Below are 23,833 nucleotides of genomic sequence, written 5' to 3' on the forward strand. Positions count from 1 at the left end.
CGAGACATCTAACAACTTGTTTAACTGCATCCACGTCCCCCCCTCGCACCCCCCGGCTCGCTCCACGCACCCACCATCCCACCCACGCAGGCAGCACTTTTAAAACAATATATATATATTTTTGCTTCGCTGATTATTTAGATCATTCAATTAAGCTAAATTAGCGAAACAGCAGATCAGGTAGAATTTCAAATGATTACAACAAATGCACATTTCCATCTTTTTACTCATTATTACCTTTTTATTGAACAATCATTTTCCTTTCCTCTTGATAGCGATACATGTAATTGCAGAGCACAGTTATAGGATTAGCTAGGTCCGCTCTTACTCACAGTGTTGCCACGCACAGGATGTCCTTACAATCAATTAAGTCTTCCTCGACTTTCATTTCTGCAACCCATTTACAGAATGCAGATACCTATTTTTATGTTTTTCCTCTTTTTACCCCTCCCTTTTATCCTCTCTCTCTTCCTCTCTCTCGCTTTTTTTTTTCCCTCTCTCTTTTGCCTCTTTGCCTCCCGAATTCAAGGTGCAAAGATGCCAAAGAGTGATGAAATGAGAAGAAAGCCAATTGCTGGACTGCGGTGGGGGAGATACTGCTCCGAGTCCGCCCGCGACTATGGAGCAGGCAGTAATTGCTGGAGACAGGGAGAGCTGGGGGCTGGGCTGAGGTAGCCATGTATAAATAGTGTGATCTCAAATTGAAAGGCATAAATAACAGCAGGAGTGATCTAACCCTATACAGCCCATCTTCTACGTGCAAAAAGAGCGTGCCGAGGACGGCCACATCGCCCACCGAAATCAAGTGGATCTCTGTGGATAAGAGCACCGGGCAGCCATGGAAGAACTTACGGCTTTTGTATCCAAATCTTTTGACCAGAAAAGCAAAGAAAGCAGCAGCAGCGGTGGCAGCAGCAACAAGAAGGAGACGATCACGTACAGGGAAGTTTTGGAGAGTGGGTTGGCTCGCTCCAGGGAGCTGGGAAACTCAGACTCTAACCTGCAGGACATGACCGAGAGCAGCAACCATTGCCCGGTGCATCTTTTCAAGGAGCACGTAGAGAGCGACAAGGACAAACTCAAGGAGTTCGGCACGGGCAGGACGGCGGAAGGTAAGAGCGGCGCCCGCCGCCTTCGCCCGCGGCCCGGGCCCCTCTGCCCGCCGTGGCCACCGTGGCGAGGGCCCCCCCGGACCCGCCTCCCCGCGCAAAGGCCGCGCGGGGCGCATCTCCGTGCGCGTCCGCGCCCGGCTCTCCCCGAAACCAGCGGCAAGTCCCGTCCTCCCCGCGCCGGGCCCCGCCGAAAGGCGCCATCGACCCGCGGCGCTGCGGATCTGGCGCGGGGGAAGGGGGCAGCGCGGGACGACGGACATTTTCGTGTGTGCGTGTGTTTTTTGTACGGGGAAAGCCTTGTCCGGGGAGTTTTCGCGTCTCAGAAGACCTGTCCTTCCTGTTTCCGGGCCGCCGGGGTGCGCGGCGGCCGCGGCTGCCGCGGGAAGGCTGCGCGGGCGCGGGAAGCGCTTTCGGGCCGTGCCTGGCAGGGTCCGCGGTCCCCGGGCCTGGCGGTGCGGAGCCCCCGCGGAGGAGGCGCGGAGCGCTCCTGCCTCGAGCAGCCGCCTCCGTGCCCAGCAGGACAGGCTCGCCCGATTACCAATCATTATATATACATACACACACACATATATGTATGTATGCAATTTTCAGGGGACGCACCAGTTCCCCAGGAAGGCAGAGGTTAGAAAGGATGGATTAGAAAGTTGAGAAAGTGTCTCCAGGCAAGTCAGGCAGGTGGAGCCGCCTGGGGAGCCACCGGCCACCTTCGGGTAATAAAAAGCGGTTAATAGGTTGGGGAACAACAAGCGGCCTTTCAGCTGTTTCCTACTGTTTGATCCCATTTAATACAACGCTGGGGGAGAGGCACTTTAATTTACAGCCTGGGCGCTTATTTAACGTTCTTCTCTCCTTCACCCTCTCCCCACACAGAGGGACTGGGCGCAACCCCCTATATGGGGGTTTCTGCGCGGGTCTCCGCAGCGTTGCTGTTCTGCCCTCTCGGCTCTCGGGACTGCAAATCGGTTAGAGGAATTATCCAAGCAGGAGATGGTTTGTGAAAACGAAACCAGGGCACCCTCCAGAAAATATATATATATTATTTATTTTTTTAAGGCGAACGAAAGAGGAAAAAAAAATCTCTCCTGCTCCCCCTTTTCCCCGTGTATCAAAATTCTGGCTTGTGTGTTTAGCTAATCTAATCTGTGGAGAGGGGCTGGGGGTGGGGATGGAAGGGAGGAGTTGGAAAGAACTGAGCTGCTTGAGACAGTTTAAATTCATGCCAGGTTTCAGCCTAATTTCAGCTGATTCCGGCGTGAGATTTTGGTCCCACGGAGATGACGGTTAAAATTTTATACCTATCACGGACGCACTGTATCCCCATCTCTCCGAACGGAGAGGGATTCTGCACGCGTCTCGTTTTCCCTGGGCATTTGCTGGATTAGCACCCTCGTCTCCTAATAGGGGTTCCCCTTCCACGAGAAGTGCGCACAAAAGGCCACTAAAAATGACGGGCCGACACCCTCCTCCGGAGGCCAGGCCCATCCCAAAGTTTTAGGCAGCCGGTGGTGACTGGGAGACAGGGCGAGTAATGTCGAGCAGAGATGGTTTTAATTCCAGGAGTGAAACGGGCTTCTCGGCTTGGGTACTGGGACCGCTTTGCTCCAGCACTGGAGCAGTTCAGGGCATTTTATTGCATGCAATAAACGGGGGATTTACATTTATCTGTTTGAATTTGGGGGTTCCTCTAGGTATATAGGGTGATATATATGTGCTAATATATATATATGCAATATACGTATATGCAATATATATACATACATGCGCATATGTATAAATAGGAATGTGCCCAGTGAGGGAAAATCGAATTTGGCCCCGTGTAACCTCTGGACGCGCCTCCCGCGGCCTGGCTCTGCCGGGGGCCGAGGCTGCGCGAGGGACCCCGCGGGGCTGCGCGCTGGTTGCGCGCCCCGAGGGCGCCCTGCGCAGGCGGCGGGTCCCGCGGAGCGGCTCGGCCTCCCCAGGGCCTCCCCGGCCCCAGCGGCGCCTCCGCTGTTCGCTGGCCGCGTTTAAAGCGGCGCCGGTGCTTTGGGCCTGCTGGCACAAAATAGAATCTAAAAAATGGGAGAAATAAATAAATCGGGGCAAAGAACGTTCCCCCTTCCCCCTCCTCCCTCCACTGCGGCCCGCACGGACGAAACGGGCACCTGACTCTGATCGAGGTCCCCGGCCCGAGCCTCGGAAGTCCCGGCTCGAGGGTCAGGGTCCACCGCCCCCCTCCCCCCGCCATCCCCGGCAGGTCCCTCCGGGCACAGGGGGGACCCCCTCGGGGTCAGGCCCACGCGAAGTTTCTTCGACGAGGCGCGTGTTTCCGCCGCGGTGTCGGTGGGGAGCCCCTCACGCAGCGCTGCTTGATCCCGAGGGGAACGGGCGCGCGAGACCCTTCCCCGGTGCCAGGCCCAGGCCCGTGCCACGTCTGGGGCAGGAGAGAGGGTCTCTCTTAGCTGCTCGGGAGAGGTGCTAAGGGGAGGCTCTATGTCCTGTTCCCCTTCCCCGCTCCCGGCAGGGATCTACGAGTGCAAGGAGAAGAGGGAGGACGTGAAGTCGGAGGACGAGGACGGGCAGACGAAGCTCAAACAAAGGCGAAGCAGAACCAACTTCACACTGGAGCAGCTGAACGAGCTGGAGAGACTTTTTGACGAGACTCACTACCCGGATGCCTTCATGAGGGAGGAGCTGAGCCAGAGGCTGGGGCTCTCCGAGGCCCGCGTTCAGGTAAGAGACACGCGTGTCCTGCGCGGGACAGCTCCGCTCCCGCTCCGCGGCGCCTGTCCCTTCATCGGGGCTTCTTCAGTCCTGGGGCTTGCTTATTTATGGCGGTGGCTCTCGGTAACCGAGCGATTTGCCTTTTTGTTTTTAAAAATATCATTTGTTTTTCCCCTTGTGAATGTGCCAGTAAAAAAAAAAAAACTGCTCCCTTAATCCTCAAATCCTTTCTCCATCTCTATTTTTTTCCGTATTTTTTTTGTAGAAAAAAAAAAATAAAAAAGGAAGTGAGGCAGAGGAAGCAGTTGCCATGAACGAGGCCAGGGCGCACGGGTGCTCAGGGAGGGGATTAGCGCGAGGTCCCGCCGAGCCCCCCCGCCCCATCTGCCGGGGTCCCTGCGCGCCCCGGGCGCAGCGAAACGCTCCAAACGGGTCCCCAAAGTGGCAGAAATGGCCCGGGCTGCTCCTTTGCTGGGGCCTTCGGAGCTGCCTCGTGAGGGGGCTCCGCGTTGAGTATTTCTCATTTCGGTTTGAACGTGGAAGAGGGGGGAGACACAAAACAGCTCCCACTCCCAAACCTCAAGCTAACTGGAGAATACGTCCCCAAAGCAGATGTCGCACCAAAAAAAAAGGAAAAAAAAAAAGTAGAAAGGATTAATAAGATCAACCTGTGGCTCTCCGGGAAGGCCCCCAGCGCAGGGAAGCTCCTTATTAGGCTATAGCGCTGTACTCGGCCTAGCAGAGCCCGGAGGGAAGTAAAATCCCGGGAGAAAGGCCCCAAAGCGCCCCCTCCCACGGGGAACCCCCGCCGCCTCTCGGGGCTGAGAGAGCCGGTAGCAGCCCCGCGGAGTGTGAGTGCGAATGTGAGTGTGAGTGTGTGTCGGGGAGGGGGGCGCACGCGCGAGCTCGCAGCCCTGGGACAGGGCCGAAACGCGGGAGCGAGCGCGGGGGCCGCTGCTCCCCGCGGCTGCGGGGCTGCCTGGCTGCAGGGAGCCGCCTCCTGCGGGCGTTTTCCGAAAGGAGCCGCGCGGCCAGGCGGGCCGGGGCCTTAGGGACTCCGCTCCGCCGCCCGGGTCGGGGCCTTAGGGACTCCGCTGCGCCGCCCGGGTCGGGGCCTTAGGGACTCCGCTGCGCCGCCCGGGTCGGGGCAGGCGGGTTTGGAGGAGCGCGGGAGCTCGCGGGGGACGCGGCGGGGCCCGAGCGCTGCGGGCCCCCGCGCCCGCCGCATTGAGCTGCGCGCGCCGTATGAATTAATGGGAAGATTAAACTTTGGCTGAAGGGGACATCAACTCTCGTGTCATCTTCCCAGATCTTTTTACCCGGGCTCTGTAATATCTTTCCCAGGCCTTGATGTACTGTTTCTATAAAAATAAATTACTTGTAATTGGATTCTGTACTCTTTCTTTCAAGTACTTTATTACTGAGCAGCACCTTAACAGGGTGTTCATAGTTGCAGGAAAATTGGTGCTTCAAGTGCTTACAGATCTTTAAACAGCACACCAAAAAGAGGAGAAAAAAAAAAGGAAAGAAAGAAAAAAAGTGATTCTGATTCGGGGGGAAGGGGGGAAGGGGAGGAATAATGAGATAGGACACCCTCCCCCTTTTGTTTTTAAATGTAATCATTTTACAAAAGAGGTTTGCATGAGTGAGAATAACGCTAGAAATAACAGAAGTATCAAGGGGGAAAAGAGGCGACATGGATAATTAATTAGGAATAAACAGAGAACTTGATATCCGTCAAGAGGTGGAAGTGGAAAAAGAAGGGGGGGAGGGAAAGATTTTTAAAAAATACGATCGGAATTGTTTTCTAATTCCTATCTGAACCGCTTGTCCCTTGCTGTTAAAGGATATAGTTTCAATTTGGTGTAGAAATTTGCTGTAAATAAATTGAAGCTCCTATGGTAGCTAGTCCTTATTAACCTTTTATTTTTAGTGTTGTACTGGAAACTCATATCACCCAGCTGTCAGGGTTATAATTGAAAGTTATGAGACCATAGTGAGGAGCAGGCAGTAATTCAATTACAACAAATATCTTTGGGTTTATGGTGCAGGGCTAAATTAAATGTCATTATTCACTGTCTCTAATGGAAATCAAAAGGAAATCAGATTAGAGCATTTGTGAAAGAAATCACTGAGTGATCCTTAATGAAGAAATAACTGTCTAAAATAGTGTACTGTGCTTTACTTAGCATATTCATGACTAATTGGAATTGATCGTGAATCACACCAAGCCTGATTTATTATCGCTTAACGCACTGGCTAATTCATCACTTTTATTCCTCATAACCTTATTTTTTCATAGCTAAAGGGAAAGGGCACTTCGTTTTCCACATTCAAATATAATTTCTCTTTGAAAGATGTTCTGATTTGCAAGAGAAGTTGTTTAAACGCTGCTTAAATTCCTCCTGACAATTTATACTCCTTTGGAGAGGCGAAAGGAGAGAGAAGGAAAGAAAACACATAAGGAGATTTCCTGCAAGGATTTACAACTGTAAAAAAACCCCTCTATTATCGTCGCTGCAGCACGATGATATTTTGCGCGCTTATGCAAACAGTCTCCGGCACTCGAGAGGGAAAAAAAAAAGGGAGAGACGTCTCGCGTCCTCGGTGTTTGCGCATTTGCTTTTTGCGCGGAAGCTCGCGCAGCGCTGCGCGCTCCGGGCAGCGGCTGTCGCTCCGCTCCGCGAGCTGCTCCACTCGGGAAAAGCGCGGAGGTAGCCAAGGTAATTAATGCCTTTGGAAGCCTTTCTTTGCACTAATTACTCCGTGGTAAATGACCATCATTAAGGCAATTGGCGAAGGCTGGAAGGGGGGATTTGACGTAGGAAGTGCAGTTAGTATTAATTAACCGTATGAGCTCTTGGCAAGCGTGCGCACATCCAAGGTTGGAGGTGTTGACTTGGCTACCACGTTTCACCAGCGTGGGGAGCCGGTATTTCTGTTCCCCCGACGCTTTGGTCCGAGCCACTGATGACCCTTTCAGGAGAGCGACCAAACCGAGTACCTTAGGAGGGGAGAAAGGAGTGGAAAGCTGAAATGCCCCTTGAAAAGAAGCAGAGGTGACGTAGGGGTGACAACTGAAGCTCTGTGCCTGTTTGACTTGAGGGACTGGAATTAGTGGAGTATTATTGGATTACAGGCGTTTCACTGGTGGTGGGATACAAGTACTTCTGCAAAATCCCGTTTAGAAAGATGTTGCTCTTGTCCGAAAGTCGGAGCTTTGAGAAGCCAACAGGAGCGGTTTTGTTTTGGTCTAAGGCTTGCAGAGCGATTCGGCCCCTTTGCTCAAGTTCTGTGTTTCCAGGGTTTCCAAGCTCAGCTCGGGAGCAGAAGCAGACAACCTCATAGCGTGTGAATTAGGACCTTGGAGCGAGGTCCCGCGCTGGCCGCTCCTGGGCTGTTCGAGGTGCGAAGGGACGGAGGCGAGGGCTCGACCTAGGCCGCCTGTGGGCTTATCCTAGAGTTTGCCAGGGCGGCCCCTCGCTTGGCACGGATGGCACGAGGACTCCGGGGCGGGCGCCAGGCCCAGCAGCGCGGGAGGCGCAGGGGGACTCACAGCTTTGGAGCCCGCCGCCCTCGCCGGCTGCGAGGGAACGTGTGTTCTCCCGGCTTTGCTTCCTGCCGAGGGACCGCGCTGAAGAGCGGCACCCTCTGCGCAAAGCGCCCCCGCGGCTCCGCTCCGGCGCTGCAGGGAAAGATCTCGCGCAGGGAAAAGATCTCTGCAAAATCGTGTTGAGCCCCCAGCCTAGCCTGGCCTCTGTCCTCCATCCCACCGTGTCCCCGAGCTAACCGTCCTGCTCCGCAGCTGCCCGCTTTACCTCTACTTCTCTTGTCTTTTGTGTGTGTTTGTGGTTTTGTTCGCGTTTCCCCCCCGCAGGTCTGGTTCCAGAACCGGAGAGCCAAGTGCCGGAAGCAGGAGAACCAGATGCACAAAGGTGGGTGCGGGGGGCGCGGCGCGGCGGGCGCGGGGCTGCGGGCGCCCTCGCCGCTCACGGGCCTCGTCTCCCTCCCTCTCGCCGCAGGGGTGATCCTGGGCACCGCCAGCCACCTAGACGCCTGCAGAGTGGCCCCCTACGTGAACATGGGAGCGCTGAGGATGCCTTTCCAACAGGTAGCCAGCTCCAGCTTGAGGGATTTGCCTTTCCCCCAGCAAGCCCCGACCCCCGCTCGCTTGCACGGGAGGAAGCCGGACGCGTTTACAAGTGCCATTTATATAGAAGTTGGCACGCGTTAAAAAACGGGCTGTAAAACTTCGTGAAGGAGCCACCCCCGTCCCGGCTGCTAGGGAGCACGGCGGGCCCCGGCCCGTGAGGGGACCGAGGCCGCCACGGCCGGGGGATCCCGGGCTCCCACAGCGGCAACGGGGGCGGGAAACTCAGCCCCGGGATTGTAACACCCCTCCCGCTCCTTTTCTTTTTTTGAGGAGTGAATTAATCGGCGTTTTTTTTTTTTTTTTTTTTTTTTTTTTTTTTTCCCCCAGCATAAAATGACCCTCCACCCCCACTCTTCTGCTCAGAGGCACGTGGAGCTGACAGATTAATTGTATTGATTTTTTTAAAGACATATTTGTAACAAAATAATTAAATACATAAATAATCTCTCTCTCTTATACCCCTCCCCATCCACCCGCCCCAAACCTACCCGGAGCTGAAATCTCTTAGTCAACCCAAGGTGTTTGTACAGGTCGAGAGAGCTCCAAAGCAAACACCAGCTCCGCTATGCGAGGGTCCCGAGGCCGGAGGGTGTTTTTTAGCGAGGTATAAACAAACATCCCTGAAAAAAAAAAGAAAGAAAAGAGGGGGAAAAATAGCTATTTAGCACTTGTCGGTTCTCGCGCGTTGGGCAGCCTTTAAAAAATAACCACTCCGCGAAGGGTTAAGCGTGTCCGTGCGCTGTCCCCGCGGGGGGTGGCGGAGAGGGGCGGGCGGCCGGCCGGGGTGCCCCGCGCTCACGCCGCGCTCTGCCGCCCTCCGCGCAGGTCCAGGCGCAGCTGCAGCTGGAGGGCGTCGCCCACGCGCACCCGCACCTGCACCCGCACCTGGCGGCCCACGCGCCCTACCTGATGTTCCCGCCGCCGCCCTTCGGGCTGCCCATCGCCTCCCTGGCCGAGTCCGCCTCCGCCGCCGCCGTGGTGGCCGCCGCCGCCAAGAGCAACAGCAAGAACTCCAGCATCGCCGACCTGCGGCTCAAGGCCAGGAAGCACGCCGAGGCCCTGGGGCTCTGACACGCTCCCGGTGCCCGCGCGTGGGGCCGCGCGTGACGCCCTCGCCGCGGCCCCCCTCGCACGCCGCCCCCCGGACTGTCGCGCTCTCCTCCTCTCTCCTGGCCTCGCCTCGACGCCGCGGCCGCAGGGAGGGAGCGCAGCGGGGGCGCCCTGGCCGCCGCTTTCCTCTCGCGGCGTGGGTGGCTTTTTTCTCTATTTTTTTTCTCTTAAAAAACAAACAAACAAACAAAAAGCGGCCCGCGAGCGCTCCCAGGCCCGCTCCTCGGGCCGCCCTCTCGCGCGCACAGACTTGGTGGCCAGGGCGAAGACCGGCGGCCGTCGGCGACCGTTGGCGGCCGTTGGCGCCGCGGCACGTTCAAATCTCCCGCCCCCCGCGAGCCCCCGTTGAGACACGCGCGCGCGCAGCAAACAGCCCCTGTCCCGTCCCGTCCCCGCTCACAAATCAAAGACTTCTCGGAGGAAAAAGTAGGTGGGAGGAGGATGGAGGAAAAAAAAAAAAGAAAGAAAGAAAAAAAGGAATCAATCTCTAAATTATGTTAATCTGTGAACATTGGGACGCTTTGGATTTTTTTTTGACTCTGGCAAAAGTGATCACTCCAGCATAACGTCACCTGCTGCTGTCAGTTTTGCTACCTTGTGCATGTGTCTAACTAAAACACCTTTTTTTTTTTCCTTTTTTTTTTGAGGATCAAAAAATATATTAGAACGAAACTAAACAAAACAAATAATAATAATAATAAATAATAAATCCTTGGGGCTGGTCTCCATTAAAGATGACATTTCTTTGTTGCCAACAGTATTATTTCACTGCCATGAATCTCTTCCATCACTGAGGAGCTGCTGCTGCAGAACTGGTTTGAATTTAAATGTGGAATTTCAGATCTGAGGCAAGGCAGTTTTTTTTTCTTTTCTTTCCTTTAAAAAAAAGCAGCAATAACAAAAAATGTGTCTCGAATGGCTATGTCCTTTGAAAAAAAAAAAAAAAAAAGAGAGAGACTAGAATTTATTAATCATTAGCGATAATTTGAAAGATGGGAAAAATAAAACATGCACCTGTTTTGCCAAAATCACCCAAACTCAATGTTGTGCCATAGAAACAGGTCAATTTTCTATTTTTTTTCCAAATGTCTGGCTCTTTGGATTGAAATCTTGCTGTTTTACCAGATGTAGAAAGAATGACTTATACAACAAAGATGGACCTATGATTTTAAGGCATAATACTGATGCAGCATTAATTTTAGTGAAATGCAATTAAGTGCAGTAAAGTGCAATACTGTAAATATTATAGATTAAAAAAATAGCCGTACTTATTCTGTTAATAACCGATTCCGCAAGAACCATAACTTAAGTCCTTTATGCTCAGACTGGTGCATTGCAGCTCCTTGGCAAAATGACAAGTCTGAATTTTCTATGAATGGGTAAATTTCTATGTCTATATCACATATGGGAAAAGATAGATGCCATGATTTCTAGTCAAGTTAATGTGCCATATTTCTGGGAAGTAAGACTGAAAAGTCTGTATGACATTTTTTCAATCGTTTTAAGTAACGAAAAAGCAAAAAAACAACCCATGAATGTGTTTTGGAGAGGTGGACAAGTTCAATATTTGACCATTTTAATTTTTGCCTGCTATTTAGACAAGTCTTAAGCTAATGTTTAAGCAAAATAACTAACGTAAATCGGAAAGGATAGGGAATAGGAAAACCTCTTTTTTTTTTTTTTAATCAAAGTGGCTGGGTTTGCTGGTCTCCCCCATTTCCAATTTTTATACTACTTATTATATCCTTTTTTTTGTGTGTGTGTGGGGGAAGGGGAAAGGAAAGATACAAATATTGCTCTTGTCTACCTCTCACAAGATAGCTATTTGTTGCCTTTGTTATCAAGGCCTGCATTGATAGAAGGCTATCCTTTCAAAAATGCCATTATTAAGTCTGCTTTTTAATGTCTTGTTTAGCAATTGATTACTAGTTTTGGCTTTTGCTGATATTTATCAATTTCAAATATTACTGCAGGACAAAATTTCATGCTGTAGATAAATTTTAGACACTTGTCTTTTTCTTTTTCTCCTTCAAATTTTGATATTTTCGAGCAAGCAAAATTTCAGAAGTGTCAAAGATGTGCCATTTCCTTTCTATTTATTGTGTGAGAAGTCGATCTATTTTGCATTTGCTAGAGCTGATAAGTGTTACCTGCCTTTTCTACCTCTGTGAAAGCCCAGTAACTTTTTAAAATGAGGCCAAAATGTTAAGATACTATTACATGTGTCTGAGAAATATAGAGAAAAATCCTGAGCAAATAACAATTTCTTATTGCAAAACATTACCTAGAAGGCATAAATGTTATTCATGATGATGTATGAATTTCTAACTAAAATAAGAAATATTCAGAGTGGTTCCAGCACTTTTAACATACAAATAATAAATATTACTATAAAGATGCTTTGTGCTATAACAAGCAATCTGTTATACCGGATTCTTGCAGCTCTTGAGGGAGAGTTTGGTGCTCAGTGCTGAACACTGGAAGCGGACGCTTTCAGTTCAGAAGGCAGAAGCTTTCAGTTGGGTGGACTGCTTGGTATCTGTGCCTGTGATCAGATTGTAATCCCTTTATGCCCTCTTTTGGGAGCTCAAGAGGGACGTTTTTGTCCTGTGCTGGACTTCCACAAAGGAGGGAATTTCACTTCAAATACTGAAATGGAGCTCAGTTGAAACTCTGTTTGGGATCTGAATTTCCTCAGTTGTTCTCTGAGTGAAATTATGAAACGTTACAGAGCTTAACCCCCTTATAGGATGCATGTTCAATATGCATCAGTCTTTCTTTGGCAGCAACGACTCAAGAATTATTGTTCTGCCTTTGCTGTTTTACCAGGTACCAACCCAGCAAAAATTCTTCTAGATTTTTGCCAGAAATACTACTAGTCATAGCTTCCTTCTGGTATTCAAAAAGTAACCGTGACATGAAAACATTTCCCCAATAAGGGAAATAAGGCAAAAAATAAGTGAAATATAAAATAAGTCTGGTGTTGTAGCAAACTTTTTTTGGAATGAAAAATACTTCAAATTTCTTCTGACTGCTTAGACCTTTCCCTCTACTGTAGAAAGGAAGCAGAACAGGAGTTTGCCTGTGTTGAAGGAATTTCCATAGATCAGCCTGGGAAAAGGGTCAGGACATTCCTGTGAATCTGCCCAGGTGCTTTGTGCTGTTCTTGCATTTCATTCAGAATGAAATGAAAAGCTGCTCTGAGTGAGAGCTGTAGCCAAAACAGGGTCTGCTTTGCCTATTTCCAGAATGGATCAATTGCACCCACAGTGGTATAAAACCTTTGCCTGGGATCTGTTTCAAATGGTATGTGCAGGTGGCCTCCCTTTCTTGTCATCCTTACGTTGGGAAGAATGGAGGAGTCCTGCATAGACTACCGTGTATCGCACTGAATGTTTCTCTAAGGGGAAATGATGGTGGCTCCTCTCCGTGCTGTGGAGTTCCAGAGATCCATACAAGATTAGGATCTGGACCAAAGTTTCTACTCCTTATCTTATTATGTCTGTCTTTTTTTTTTTTTTTTTTTTTTTTCCCCCTTACTTTTTTTCCTGAGAAGGCTGGAGGCTGAAGATAAGATGGTCAAAGCTTTGAGGTGTTCTTAAATTTTAAAAGTAGTGTAACAGGTTAGATTCTCAGGCATACCAATCCTCATTTATCGGCCTTCATAATCTAGGTTGATCTTTCCATAATCCATCATATTTCAGACTGATATTTCATTTGAGAAGTGTAAGATTTCCAAGCTCATTGGAACTGCAGGCACTGGGCAGATTTCCCGTGGAGCAGGACTTCATTTGACACATATGGATCACTAAAGAATCTTCCTCAAAAGTTTGATTTGGTATTTTGAAAATTAACTCAAGTGAATGTCAAATGATTAATGCTGTTTATAAACAAGTCTCTCTCTGTATATTTATAAAAAGGCTTCATGCTTACATGGACCCTTGTTTTTTGAAATTGTCAAGAAAGTTTAAGTACTTCATCCATTTTTATCAGAATAGCAAGCCAATTCCATGGTTCATTTTTATTGTCCTTGTGTGAAAAAAGTTATACTGGAACTTTTTTTTACTTTGTAGGGTCATATAGATGTAGTAATATTTTGATTGATATCATAATACTTAACACTTATATAATGTTTATTTGAAAAGCACTGTATAAATGTTTATTATTTAACCCTCACCCATTATGAAGTAGGTAAGAATTATTATCCCACCCCCCTCTTTTTTTTTTTTGTAGAAATTAAGGCATATAAATAAAGGACCAGGTTCCATCTCCTTCAGCTAGCACAGAGCAATAGTATTTTCATTTCTGTGATGTAGTATCATCCCCCAGATCACAATCTGATGTGAACTTCGTGGTGCTAGACACCCTTTCGAGCTGCAACCAGCAGAGGCCCTGCTTCAAGAATTTTGAATTCTGTACCTTACTTTCTCAGAAATCTTAAAGGGAGCAGTGAGCATGATTAAGAGTGGCAGAACGTGCCTGTAAGTTATTTCCACAGAACATGAAGTTGTTGCCCAATCCGCTGACCCTGCATGTCAGTGGGAGTTGTGTTTATGACACAGTGGTGCCAAACTGTGGCAGTGCTAAGAGGAGAACTGAAAATCTGAGTTCCCAACAGTATGTGCAAATCGCTAGAAAAGCCTGATTTCTGGGATTTCTGGCTTCCCCTACTATAAATTTTTCACGCTGACCAAGTGTGCTGATGTCAATTCTTTGCATGCTTTATCTTCTCTATCTTTTAGTGCTACATTTGCCCATAAAATAATAATAAAACATGATTTTGAATTGACATAACTTTGACACATCGGGACAAGTAGTCCTATGGAAATCCAGATCCCTAAGGCAAACCCAAGTTATGAGTTTTTTTTTTGGTGATGGAAAATATGCATGTTTTCTGCTCTTTTAGATGTGCTAGGCAGAATAAATTGTTCAGTCTTAAACATATAATTTTACTTTTTGGGACATGATTAATTCGGAGATGGCAGGTTTTTTTCCTCTTTCAATTTAATTGATTTTTTTGAAGTATGGAAAAAATAAATTACGCGCCTTCCTTAGAAGTATGTTTATTCTTATAATGCCAGTTATCTAATGATCCAGATGGCATCCTGGTAACTGCTAATGGTACTCAGCTCTACAAAGTGCACATGACCAACATCACTGGAAGTTTTTTTGTGCTTCTGGTTAATGAGGATGGTTGAAGTGTCCCACTCCTCCTTAGTAAGCAGCCTAATGGCCTTGTTACGCTGTGTTTTTCCTCTAGAGTGGCAGAATTCCTATGGTCAACAGGCTTCCAAATGGCCAGGGCTAAAGGAGCAGGGCTTCTTGTTTAGCAACTCGAAAACCTGGTCTGCCTCCGGTAAGATGTGGAAGAGCCAGAGAAGGCCTGGTATTGTATGGAAACAATAAAAAGAAATTCAGTACAGAGAGAGGAACAGAGCCTTCTGCTTGATGACTCATGACTTTTTTTTTTTTGGTAAAATCACATCTCTAAGTCGCATCTTAAAAAGCTGTAACATGGGTCACATCGATGTAGCTCTGTGGCTAATAGGCTGGTTATTTTTGTTAGTTGGCCCTTCTAGTTGGGACAGTGAAAGCTGCAGGCTTCAGTGTTTGAGATATTTTTCAAAAGGGGTATGATACCAGATATCCCTCAAGTTTTGCTTGTCTGTTAGACAGATATGATGCTAAAAGTTGGTGCCTAATTTAGTAAATCAGCCTAGAATTTTGCTGATTTCCAATGAATATTAAAACTTGACACAGTTCATACACCTTTATATTGAAAATCGATATTTAACAAGAATCAGTTGAAGAATGTAGAAAATATCAGATTTTGAAGCTGAAGATATTTATTGAAAGGCAATACTTTCATGAATCTAGGCTTATGGTATGTATTAATTACAACAAAGACAGGCAAATATCTCTGTTTCTTTGTATTAATGTATGTGGATGTTTTATTTATTTTTTTGAAAATTTCTAAATGTGTGTTATTTTAATTATGTTGAGTGTAAATTTGACAATGCTTTGCATTTATTTTTATATTTTTAAAATTTGTTGCTTTTGCAAAACTATGAGCAGCCAGTATGATTTGCAGTACCATTGCATTTTTGGTTATGTACACATGGTGTGTCTGAGTTTACAGACATTTCAGGGATTGATAAAATGAAAAAAAAAGTCTCCCAAACCAACTCATCTTAAGAGTTTGTACCCCTTTGTTATTGTGAAAGCGCAAAAACAGCCAACAAATGACTCTTTTAGGTTTCAGTTATGCCAGCATGCTCCTACACGAATTCACCAGACATGTTGAGTTCCAGTTTCAGAGTGTATTATGTTGAATCACATGATATGAATGTACATCTTGTAAAAGTGAGATATGAATAAACTTATAAATATTTGTAAACCTGTGTTAAAGAATACCCCAAATAACTCTTGCCAAAGGGACTGCTGATAGGAGGGGATATTCCACTGTTAAAACAGAGCTTTTCCTTCTGTATTTAACACCTTAGTTGCTTTTAACATCTTACTCTCTTCTTGCAAGGAAGGAATGCAATGCGCCCTACTCTGTAGTCTTTTGTTTTGTTTGGTAACACTTTTTTTTTGATGATGATTATTTTCTCTTTAGTATCAAGAGAAATAAAGGACTCTGCACATGGACCATTCTACGGTCTGTATTCGATAAACCTAATTTGTTTTATTTTCATATAAATAGGGGAAGCAATAGATCAGGCCCTTGCTTGCCAAGGGTTTAGTAGTTTTTCCATGTCCATACTTGTCTGTGCTGGGTGTATCTTTTCCTATAGTTTTATTTTATCTAGTAGTAAGCTGGCATTCTGCTGTTGCAAAGACAACCCCCAAAATCCTCTTGTTATTGTGGATTCTGTTGTTTCACCAACACTGCCAAAGCTAACTGGGTCAGTGAAAATCTTGCTCTTAGGTTACAGTCTCTGAATCAAGTTCTCCATTTCAGAACTGGTGAGGAGCTAGGCTGCATTTCTCATCTCTGTCATTTTGTCTAACAGGTTGTATTTGAACTTCATCAGCCTTACATGGGGCTTATCCCAGCCTTCCCCAAAATTCTGCTGGCATCTCTTTTTATTACTTACTATACTTAACTTTTGTAACCTTGCATTTTCCACAAGTACTTGCAGCTACTAGAGGCTCTGACATGGAACATATCTGGAAAGTGATTGGTACAATATTCCCCACATAATGATTACTCTTTCTCTTTAAGCCAACACCACAAACTGACATCCTGTTTTTCCTGTCATTAACTATGCAAGAGAAAGGCTATTAGGAGAAAATTAATCCTTCCTTTCCATCTTCTAAAGATACGTGGGCAGTGAGTAGTATGTACTGCAGGAGCATTCAGAAAAATGTATAAAGTGGTAGCAGTGTGTGCTGAAAGATCAGCTCCACCAGAAGACAGCCTAATAGCAATTCCTAAATAAAAATGTTTTAAATGTTATTTTTTGCTTATTCACATTCACTTAAAATGCTGAGAAGAGAGCTATGTTCTTTTGGCACTCGGACTGGTAAGAAGTTATTCTTTCCTCCTCTTCATTTTTACAAATAAATGTGTTTTCAAGTGGCTACTATTCTACTGCTTTCCGAAATCATTCGTCGTTCTGAGGGAGTTTTTTCTCTCTCTCTTTTCTTTGAGTATATTCTTCTTCTTCTTTCTATGAGAATTCATTTTCAATTCCAAAAGTTATTCTTTGACCCAATTGCCATCAGCATTTTTGGCTACTATCTCTAGTTTTCTTTGTAGGATCTGAATTGAATTGGATAAGAATAAATACAGCAACAAAATAAATGCCTTATGAATTGCCAGTAAAATTGTATTTTCCTTTCTTTCTTGAGGATCTCTCTCTCAGGCTGTTATTTTTTGAACTGCAAACATCTGAAAAGAAAATGATGAGGAGCTGTAGGCACTGGGAAACAGAGCCGAGTGTCTGCTGGCATGAGAACCTCTGAACCACGGAAATTTTGCCAATATATATGGTTCTCTCACATACTACTTGCACATCCAAAACCCTATTTAAAAGATGGAGAAAATTCTGGATACTCAAGTATGCAGAAGCAGCCACAGAAAAACAGACCTGCATTCAAGAACCACATGAAATGGTGATAGATTGGTCAACAAAACAAAAGGGAATGTACGGAATCTTAATTTCTTTTCTCCAAATGAAACAGACTTCATTAACAATATGATTAAAGGTAATGATCTTACTCTTACATTTAATTGCTGGTTTATAATTGTTACCAAGGGGCTGTAAAAATACAGGATCAGAACACTGGATCCAAAAAAGGATCTGCATGCCTCACTCTCACTTTTCAAGTGAGATTTGAAAAGAATTTAAGCATTGATTTCTAAAACCCTAAGACAAGACTCTCAGCTGCTTTTCAAACTCTACTGAAGCCTGAAGCCTTCAGTATCACACATTAAAATTCCCCATGAGCCTAATGTTCATCTTTTGGACATGTTTGGCACTTGACAGATGTCTGCAGCTGGCAGTCCTGCTTCCCCCCATGGCTTGATTAGGGTGCAAAAGTTGTAGTTCTTCATCTTGCTGAACTTCCTGCACTGTTAGTGCAGACATCTACATCAGAACTTGTCAGTGGACACAAAAAGACACTTCCAGGAAGCAGACTTCTGACATCTGGTGAATGCATTCAGGATGCATCTTAACAAACAATCCCAGGCGTAACCATCCACTCCATAGATATTTGTCTTTGGCCAGACGAGGTCCATGGCAGGTATCTTCCATACATTTCCTTGGTGCGTCCTCCTCTCACAAGGCACCTAACTCCATGCAAAGGGCAGTAGCTGCCACCACTTTCCTCCAGATGAGAAAGCTTCCTTTTTCACAGTGACTCAGTAGCTGGCAGGTTCACACAGAACTCTACATCTCACTTTTCCTTACTTCCTTTACGTGAGTGGATGGATTGATGCTGGAGAAATACTTCAGAAAACATGCTAGGCATGGATATGTTAGGAATGAGCTAAGTGTAACTGATGCTGTTCTGATAAATAGTAGGGAAATGACCTTTCTGTTACAACTTCAGTTCTAACCTGTTTTCCTATTGTATTTTCTGGTATTATGGTCAACCAAAGCCCATCTTGTTTTTCTACAGGTAATTGGAAAAAAGAATCACCTCACATTTACTTTTTTTTTTCCCTAGGTGGGTCTCCATGCAGTAGTAGTTGAATATTTCCTATCAGCTTTGCACAGAAAAATCCACAGATTTCTTTAATTAACTTTTTAATTTAACTCTCTTCCTAGTTGCAAAAAGACCTTTAGGAGGAGTCCTATAGATGTACAAATATATTGAAATATCCTCAAGACTTGACAGTTTAAATTGCTATATGCACTTCTTAGACTCTGTAATGAAGCAATCTGAGAGGCTTCTGCCTTATTTTCTCATGTACATTTTTATCACAGGACCTCAGTCACAGCTGTATGAAATAAACTATGGTCAAGGAATGAATTAGAACTGTGGAGACAGTGAAACCTTTTTTTTTCCTAGTATTCCTCACTTACTTAAGATACCGATCACTTTGTGTATGTAGGCATGAAGGTAGAAGGCTGCAAAGAGAATAAGACTGTCTATCACTAGCAAAGTTAATGATGATGTAGGAGAAGATCTATCCTGATACAGACTTTCAAGCTGATATGTTAAGAGTTGTAGAAGATTTCCAGACACTGAGTCTGTTCTTTCTATTTCCTGCCAGTCAAAGTCACAAGGCCTGAGATGTGATGTACAAAAATGCTCAGGGTTTGCTATCATAACTTTAATTAACGGAAATTATGTAAGTTTGCCACTTGGAGGAGGTAAGGGAGCATTAGGCAGTGATGTAGCTTTGTGCAGTCAACATAAAGTCAACTCACTGTCTTTCATGAGGCAAGTCATCGTGTCTTTCTACTTCACTTTCACAGTCTACAAAAAGGTTTAGTGACAACCTGCTAGTGTGTGCATAGGAGAGCTGTGCCCATAAACTCGTTAATCTGTACAGTGCATTTACATACTACATTTGCAAACATCAGTACAAAATCCATGAGACAACAACTAACTTTCTATTCAATGCAATGTTCAGATGATGTGCAGTAAATAAAGCATGAGGAAAAAGAGAAATACGGAGAAGATATTGTGTTCATTGAACACTGTGCACTGAATAAAGCTGGAGTCCTGTGGGAAAAAAAGAGTTATCATATAATTAAAAAATGTATCATAATGTGGGAGAAGAATTTGATTGCACAGTAAATGTCACTAATGACATTTCTTGACTTTTGGATGTTTAATGAATTAATGAACATTTATTTTTTCAGCTTTAAGGATTTTTTTTTTAAGTTTAAGATTTAAGTATGTGATTGCCTCGTTATTCTTTCTCCGATTAATGATAAAATTAAGACTCATTAGGACTGAGAAACTGGCCTTTTGCTGAAGTCTGAAGATGACCCACACGAGAGCTTGGGTTAGCAGAAGAGGAAGGTGACTACTGTGCATAAGTTTATATAAGATTTGGAAGAATTAGCCACCTGAAGGGCTTTAGAACTTACTGACACACGAGGTGCAGGGAACTCCATTTTATGGATGTTGGAACCATCTGGCACAAGAGACGGATCAAGGGAAGATTTCGCGGCCTCTGAAATTAGAGATCAGAGAGAGATATTCTCATTTTATGAAATTTTCAGAGAGAGATAATGAGTGTGGTCATGGGAAAAGGGCAACAGACTGAACCTAGGCCAAGTGTTATTTTGGACTGGAAAAAAAAGACTCAGTAGAGATGCTGTTTTGTTTTCATCTCATGTAGAAGTTGCGCACTGTGAGGAGTGTCAAACGTGAGATGGTGCTGCTGGTAGTGCTGGATATGTAAGTGTTGAGAATGAAGAGGGTTCTAACCTGAAAACTGAAACTAGGCCAGCTAGAAGCAAAGGACATATCTGGGAAATGGAGAAGCTGGGCAAATCTGAAATTATTTTCATTAGGAGACGCACAGGCTCTAACCTGACTGTAGGGGGTGGATGCTCTTATCATTGGTTGACAAATTAAGTCTTTCTTCAAGGACTAATTTAATTGAATAGTTTTATAGTCCATATATATAGTTTTATAGTCTAGATGGTTTATAGTAAACTAAACATAGTTTATAATCTCTCTATATATGGTTTATACTATGTTTGCCAAGGACTATGAGCGTGTATATGGATATTTATGGATGAAATGATTTTTTTACGTGTATTTCAATTTTAGGACAATTGATCAAGGCAGAAGAAGTTTTCAGGAGGTGCTGTGATTAATATTCATTTACATAGAGGGGAGGCTATTGCTTCTCCTGCAGCAACTGTCTTGTCTATAAAGGGAAAGCTTTGTTGTTGATAAAATGTTATGATGATAAAAGTGATAAAATGACAAAAAAAAACCCTCTTTGTGGAAGGATGAACCTGATCTCCTGGGAATGTTTATCCCTGGACCTCCTGTGCTTTTACTTCAGTGTTGGAGACTTGCACTGTTGCAGACTGCAAAGCTTTTCTAGGCCAGTGATGGGCACAGATGTGTTTGCTGATGTAAGTGAATTCTGGTGGCAATGGAAAGCCATGAGATTGGGATTGTCATGGATAGGGAGCCGGGGTTTGAACTAGGGTTCATGGGAAACTTTCCGCTTAGGAAAGAAGCAAATATTTATTCATCAATACCTCAGAACTTTGTCTTCTTTCATCCTTATTTCTAAAGAATTGAGTACTTGGGCTTGGAAACAGTAGTGGGGGTCTGGGCCTTGAATGGTGTCTAATTTCTTTTCTTAGAGGAGGGATCAATGTTTTTTTCACGGAAAAGCAGGAGATTTTTTTCCATGGACGCTACCTGCTCTTCATGAGTTAATGATAAGGTAGAAGATATCATGAGGTCTTGAGTTATTTTGGTGAACAAGAATCTAATAGAAAGAGAGAAGAAAAGAGTTGGTAAGTTCAAATCTTGTATCTCCTTAAGTTCTGGTTCCTTACCCACTAAACTCCTTCGAACCAACAAGCACCTCAAGAACAGAAAAAAGAAAAACAAAACAAAACAAAACAAAACAACAACAACAAAAAAAAACGGATTCTCAAACCATTACTGGAGATGTCTATTCCTAGCCCTTATTCACTTTACATTGGACCCTATGACTTTTGCTGTTGCAGTGAAGGATCCCTTTTCTTGGTAAGTGATGATCTCTCTCTAATTGCTGTAATTCATCTAGCTTCTTAGTTACTTGGTGTTCCTTTATTCCACAATGCAGAAGGTTATCTGAATGTTTGTTCCATTCAGCCTCCTTAACTGTAGTCCATAGTGCTCCTTCCATAAATATGCTAAAATCAGGTGGTGTAAGCTATCACAAAGTTTTCTGAAATATGATAATAGAGGTCCCTCACTGCCAGGCCAATGCTAAATTTTAAAAGAGTATCAGTCATATTGTTATCATGCTCCACAGCACAGCCTGGTCACATATTAATCTAGTCTAACCTTCTAACTTGAAGTTTATAGGTCCTAGCTATAGGTCCTAGCTACCTTCTTGACCTAAGTGACTTCATGCTTTCAAGAAGGAAGAGTAATGATATCTAGGACGTGTAAACTAGAATGTCGTAAGACTTCACAAATAGAGCTACATCTTATACTGACTCAGATGTGTGACACTAGAATGTCTTGCTGGGGAGATGCGACTCCAGCATTCTGTGGTAGGTACTAGCAGGTTGTTTTCTGCAGATATTGAATCTGTTGATTTCAGTATTGAAAACCTTGAATGACTCAGGATTTGTCTACCTGAAAGGCCACATCTCTCTCTAGGTTCCTATTGATCAGTAAAGAACATTTACTCTGAAGACCTTTCAGTGTATAAAAGAGGCTGCTGTCATGGTGTTGCCTTTGTTATCTACTTCCTGCAGAGGTGCAAAATAGTCCTTATTCTTTGTCCCTTAAGGTATGCTGCAAAGCTGCGAGGCACATCCACCCACTTAAGGCTCTTGGTAATTGATATCTCCTCCTTTTGCTCTGTGCTTCTTGTGTTTATCATGTTTTGAAAAAGGACTCTTGAAAAAAAAAGGCAAATAGATTTAGAATATCCACCTTTCTTCTGCAACACCATGAGGGCTGAATACTGTTCTTGCATACTTTAGGTTGGTTCTACCAGACACACAAGACAACTGCTAATTTATGTCCTCTAAGCTCCTGGCTCTCATTTTGGGTTTGAGTTACAAGCATCTGTTTGTATCTTCCTCTGTCTATCTGACCTTAGTTGGAAGTGGGCCCGGATGAAACATGTGTGATGTTTTGTCTGTCTGCGTGTTTGTATGTGCATTTGTAGTTTATTTCCTGGGATGTCATTTTCTTGTGGTCTGTAGTCACCAGCTTCACACATCTGATGGGTGACAAGAAGAAGCAGCCTTTGAAATGATAGTTTCCTTCCCTCCGTCAGAAGTTTGACAGGTTTGCCTTGCAATAATGTTTTTATTGCAGATTTGCTTCATGAGACTCTCTTAGCATGGACACGATATGATTTAGCCTTGAGGTCAGTCTACTAAGTTCCTTAAGCTGAATGTTCTTTTTGGATGTTGTATATGCTGCCTTTGAAAACTACACAAACTCTCTCTGTGCTGTGGGGGAAAAAAAAAAAAGGTTAAAAAAGACTGCCTGATTCATCAGATAGAACTATAATAAAACTATCCATAATTCCACAAAGCCATGAAATAGATAGTTCTCTTCTAACAGTTCAGAGATTAGACAGCCAGAACCCAAGATTTATATGTATATTTTGAGGAATCTGCTTTTTAGTTAAATCCTTATTCTCTCTCCTCTCTTCCTCCATCTTGTTGGTTAAATTCCCTTCCTCTTCATGTTTTGTACATTGACAGGAAATTTCAGAAAGGTCACCTCATTTTTAAAGGTTGCATGTGTAGAGGCTGTGCTCTGCTCATAAACTTTAGTAATTACTATTTTTCATGCTACTTAACTACCTGCATTTTGAGATAACACATTTTTTAATCTTTTATAACGTTATGATTTACCTGATCTGTTGGACCTAGAATAGATGTGACTGAAAAAAAGGTGACAGAGTTTAGCTTTTTATATGTGGACATAGGAATGAGAATGAAGTAGTGTTTATTTCAGAAACTATTGGTAAATGTGGCAACCGATATATGTTGTTTCATCTGGGAAACATAAGCAGCCATGTTAGAAAGGAACAGGTTATTTCAATAATTGTTTTATGCATAGCAGAAGCTTTGCAAGTTAACTTGCTGACATAGTCCAAATAATGAATATAAAGTTAATTCTGATTGTCAGCAATGATTATTGCTGCAATTAAAGCCTTACCAGGTATTTGTTAAAACACTATCTGAGAAATATTTCCCAGAGAGTCACTAACAAAAATGAAGTTTGACATTTCTGAAGGGGAACTGGACTGCTAACTTTTTCTACATCTGTCCATCTTTGCTGTTTGATATCCGTAGTTATCTATAATAACAGATAATGGAGGTTTCTAGCTGGATGTCCATAGGTGGAATGGCTTATACTTGAATATTTATTTAACTAGTACTTAAATGTTTACCAAATTTGTAAACATTTGTGTTAGGGATCTACGTTTTCTACAGGCATGTTAGCAGAGTTTCTAATTTAGATTGTTTGTTTTTAGTCATTCAGCCACATCTCCAAAAGCCTTAGGTGTTGTTATCATGCTTCTGCTGTATCTGTCTGAAGCTGCAAGTTTCTTATCCCCTTACAATATCAACCA

General features: G+C 44.6%; 1 protein-coding gene across 1 annotated transcript; it reads left to right on the forward strand.

Annotated features, from left to right (window-relative positions):
- The first annotated feature begins 479 nt into the window (after positions 1–479).
- On the forward strand, positions 480–9,067 carry SHOX (SHOX homeobox). The gene is made up of 5 exons (XM_010217706.2): positions 480–1,112; positions 3,616–3,824; positions 7,693–7,750; positions 7,838–7,926; positions 8,794–9,067. Exons 1-5 carry the CDS (start codon positions 839–841, stop codon positions 9,037–9,039), a joined length of 876 nt encoding a protein of 291 aa, XP_010216008.2. The 5' UTR covers positions 480–838; the 3' UTR covers positions 9,040–9,067.
- Positions 9,068–23,833: the final 14,766 nt, after the last annotated feature.

Source organism: Tinamus guttatus, unplaced genomic scaffold (assembly GCF_059628265.1).
Source record: "Tinamus guttatus ecotype Peru unplaced genomic scaffold, ASM5962826v1 Tinamus_guttatus_pri_ptg000134l, whole genome shotgun sequence".
Lineage (NCBI taxonomy): Eukaryota > Metazoa > Chordata > Aves > Tinamiformes > Tinamidae > Tinamus > Tinamus guttatus.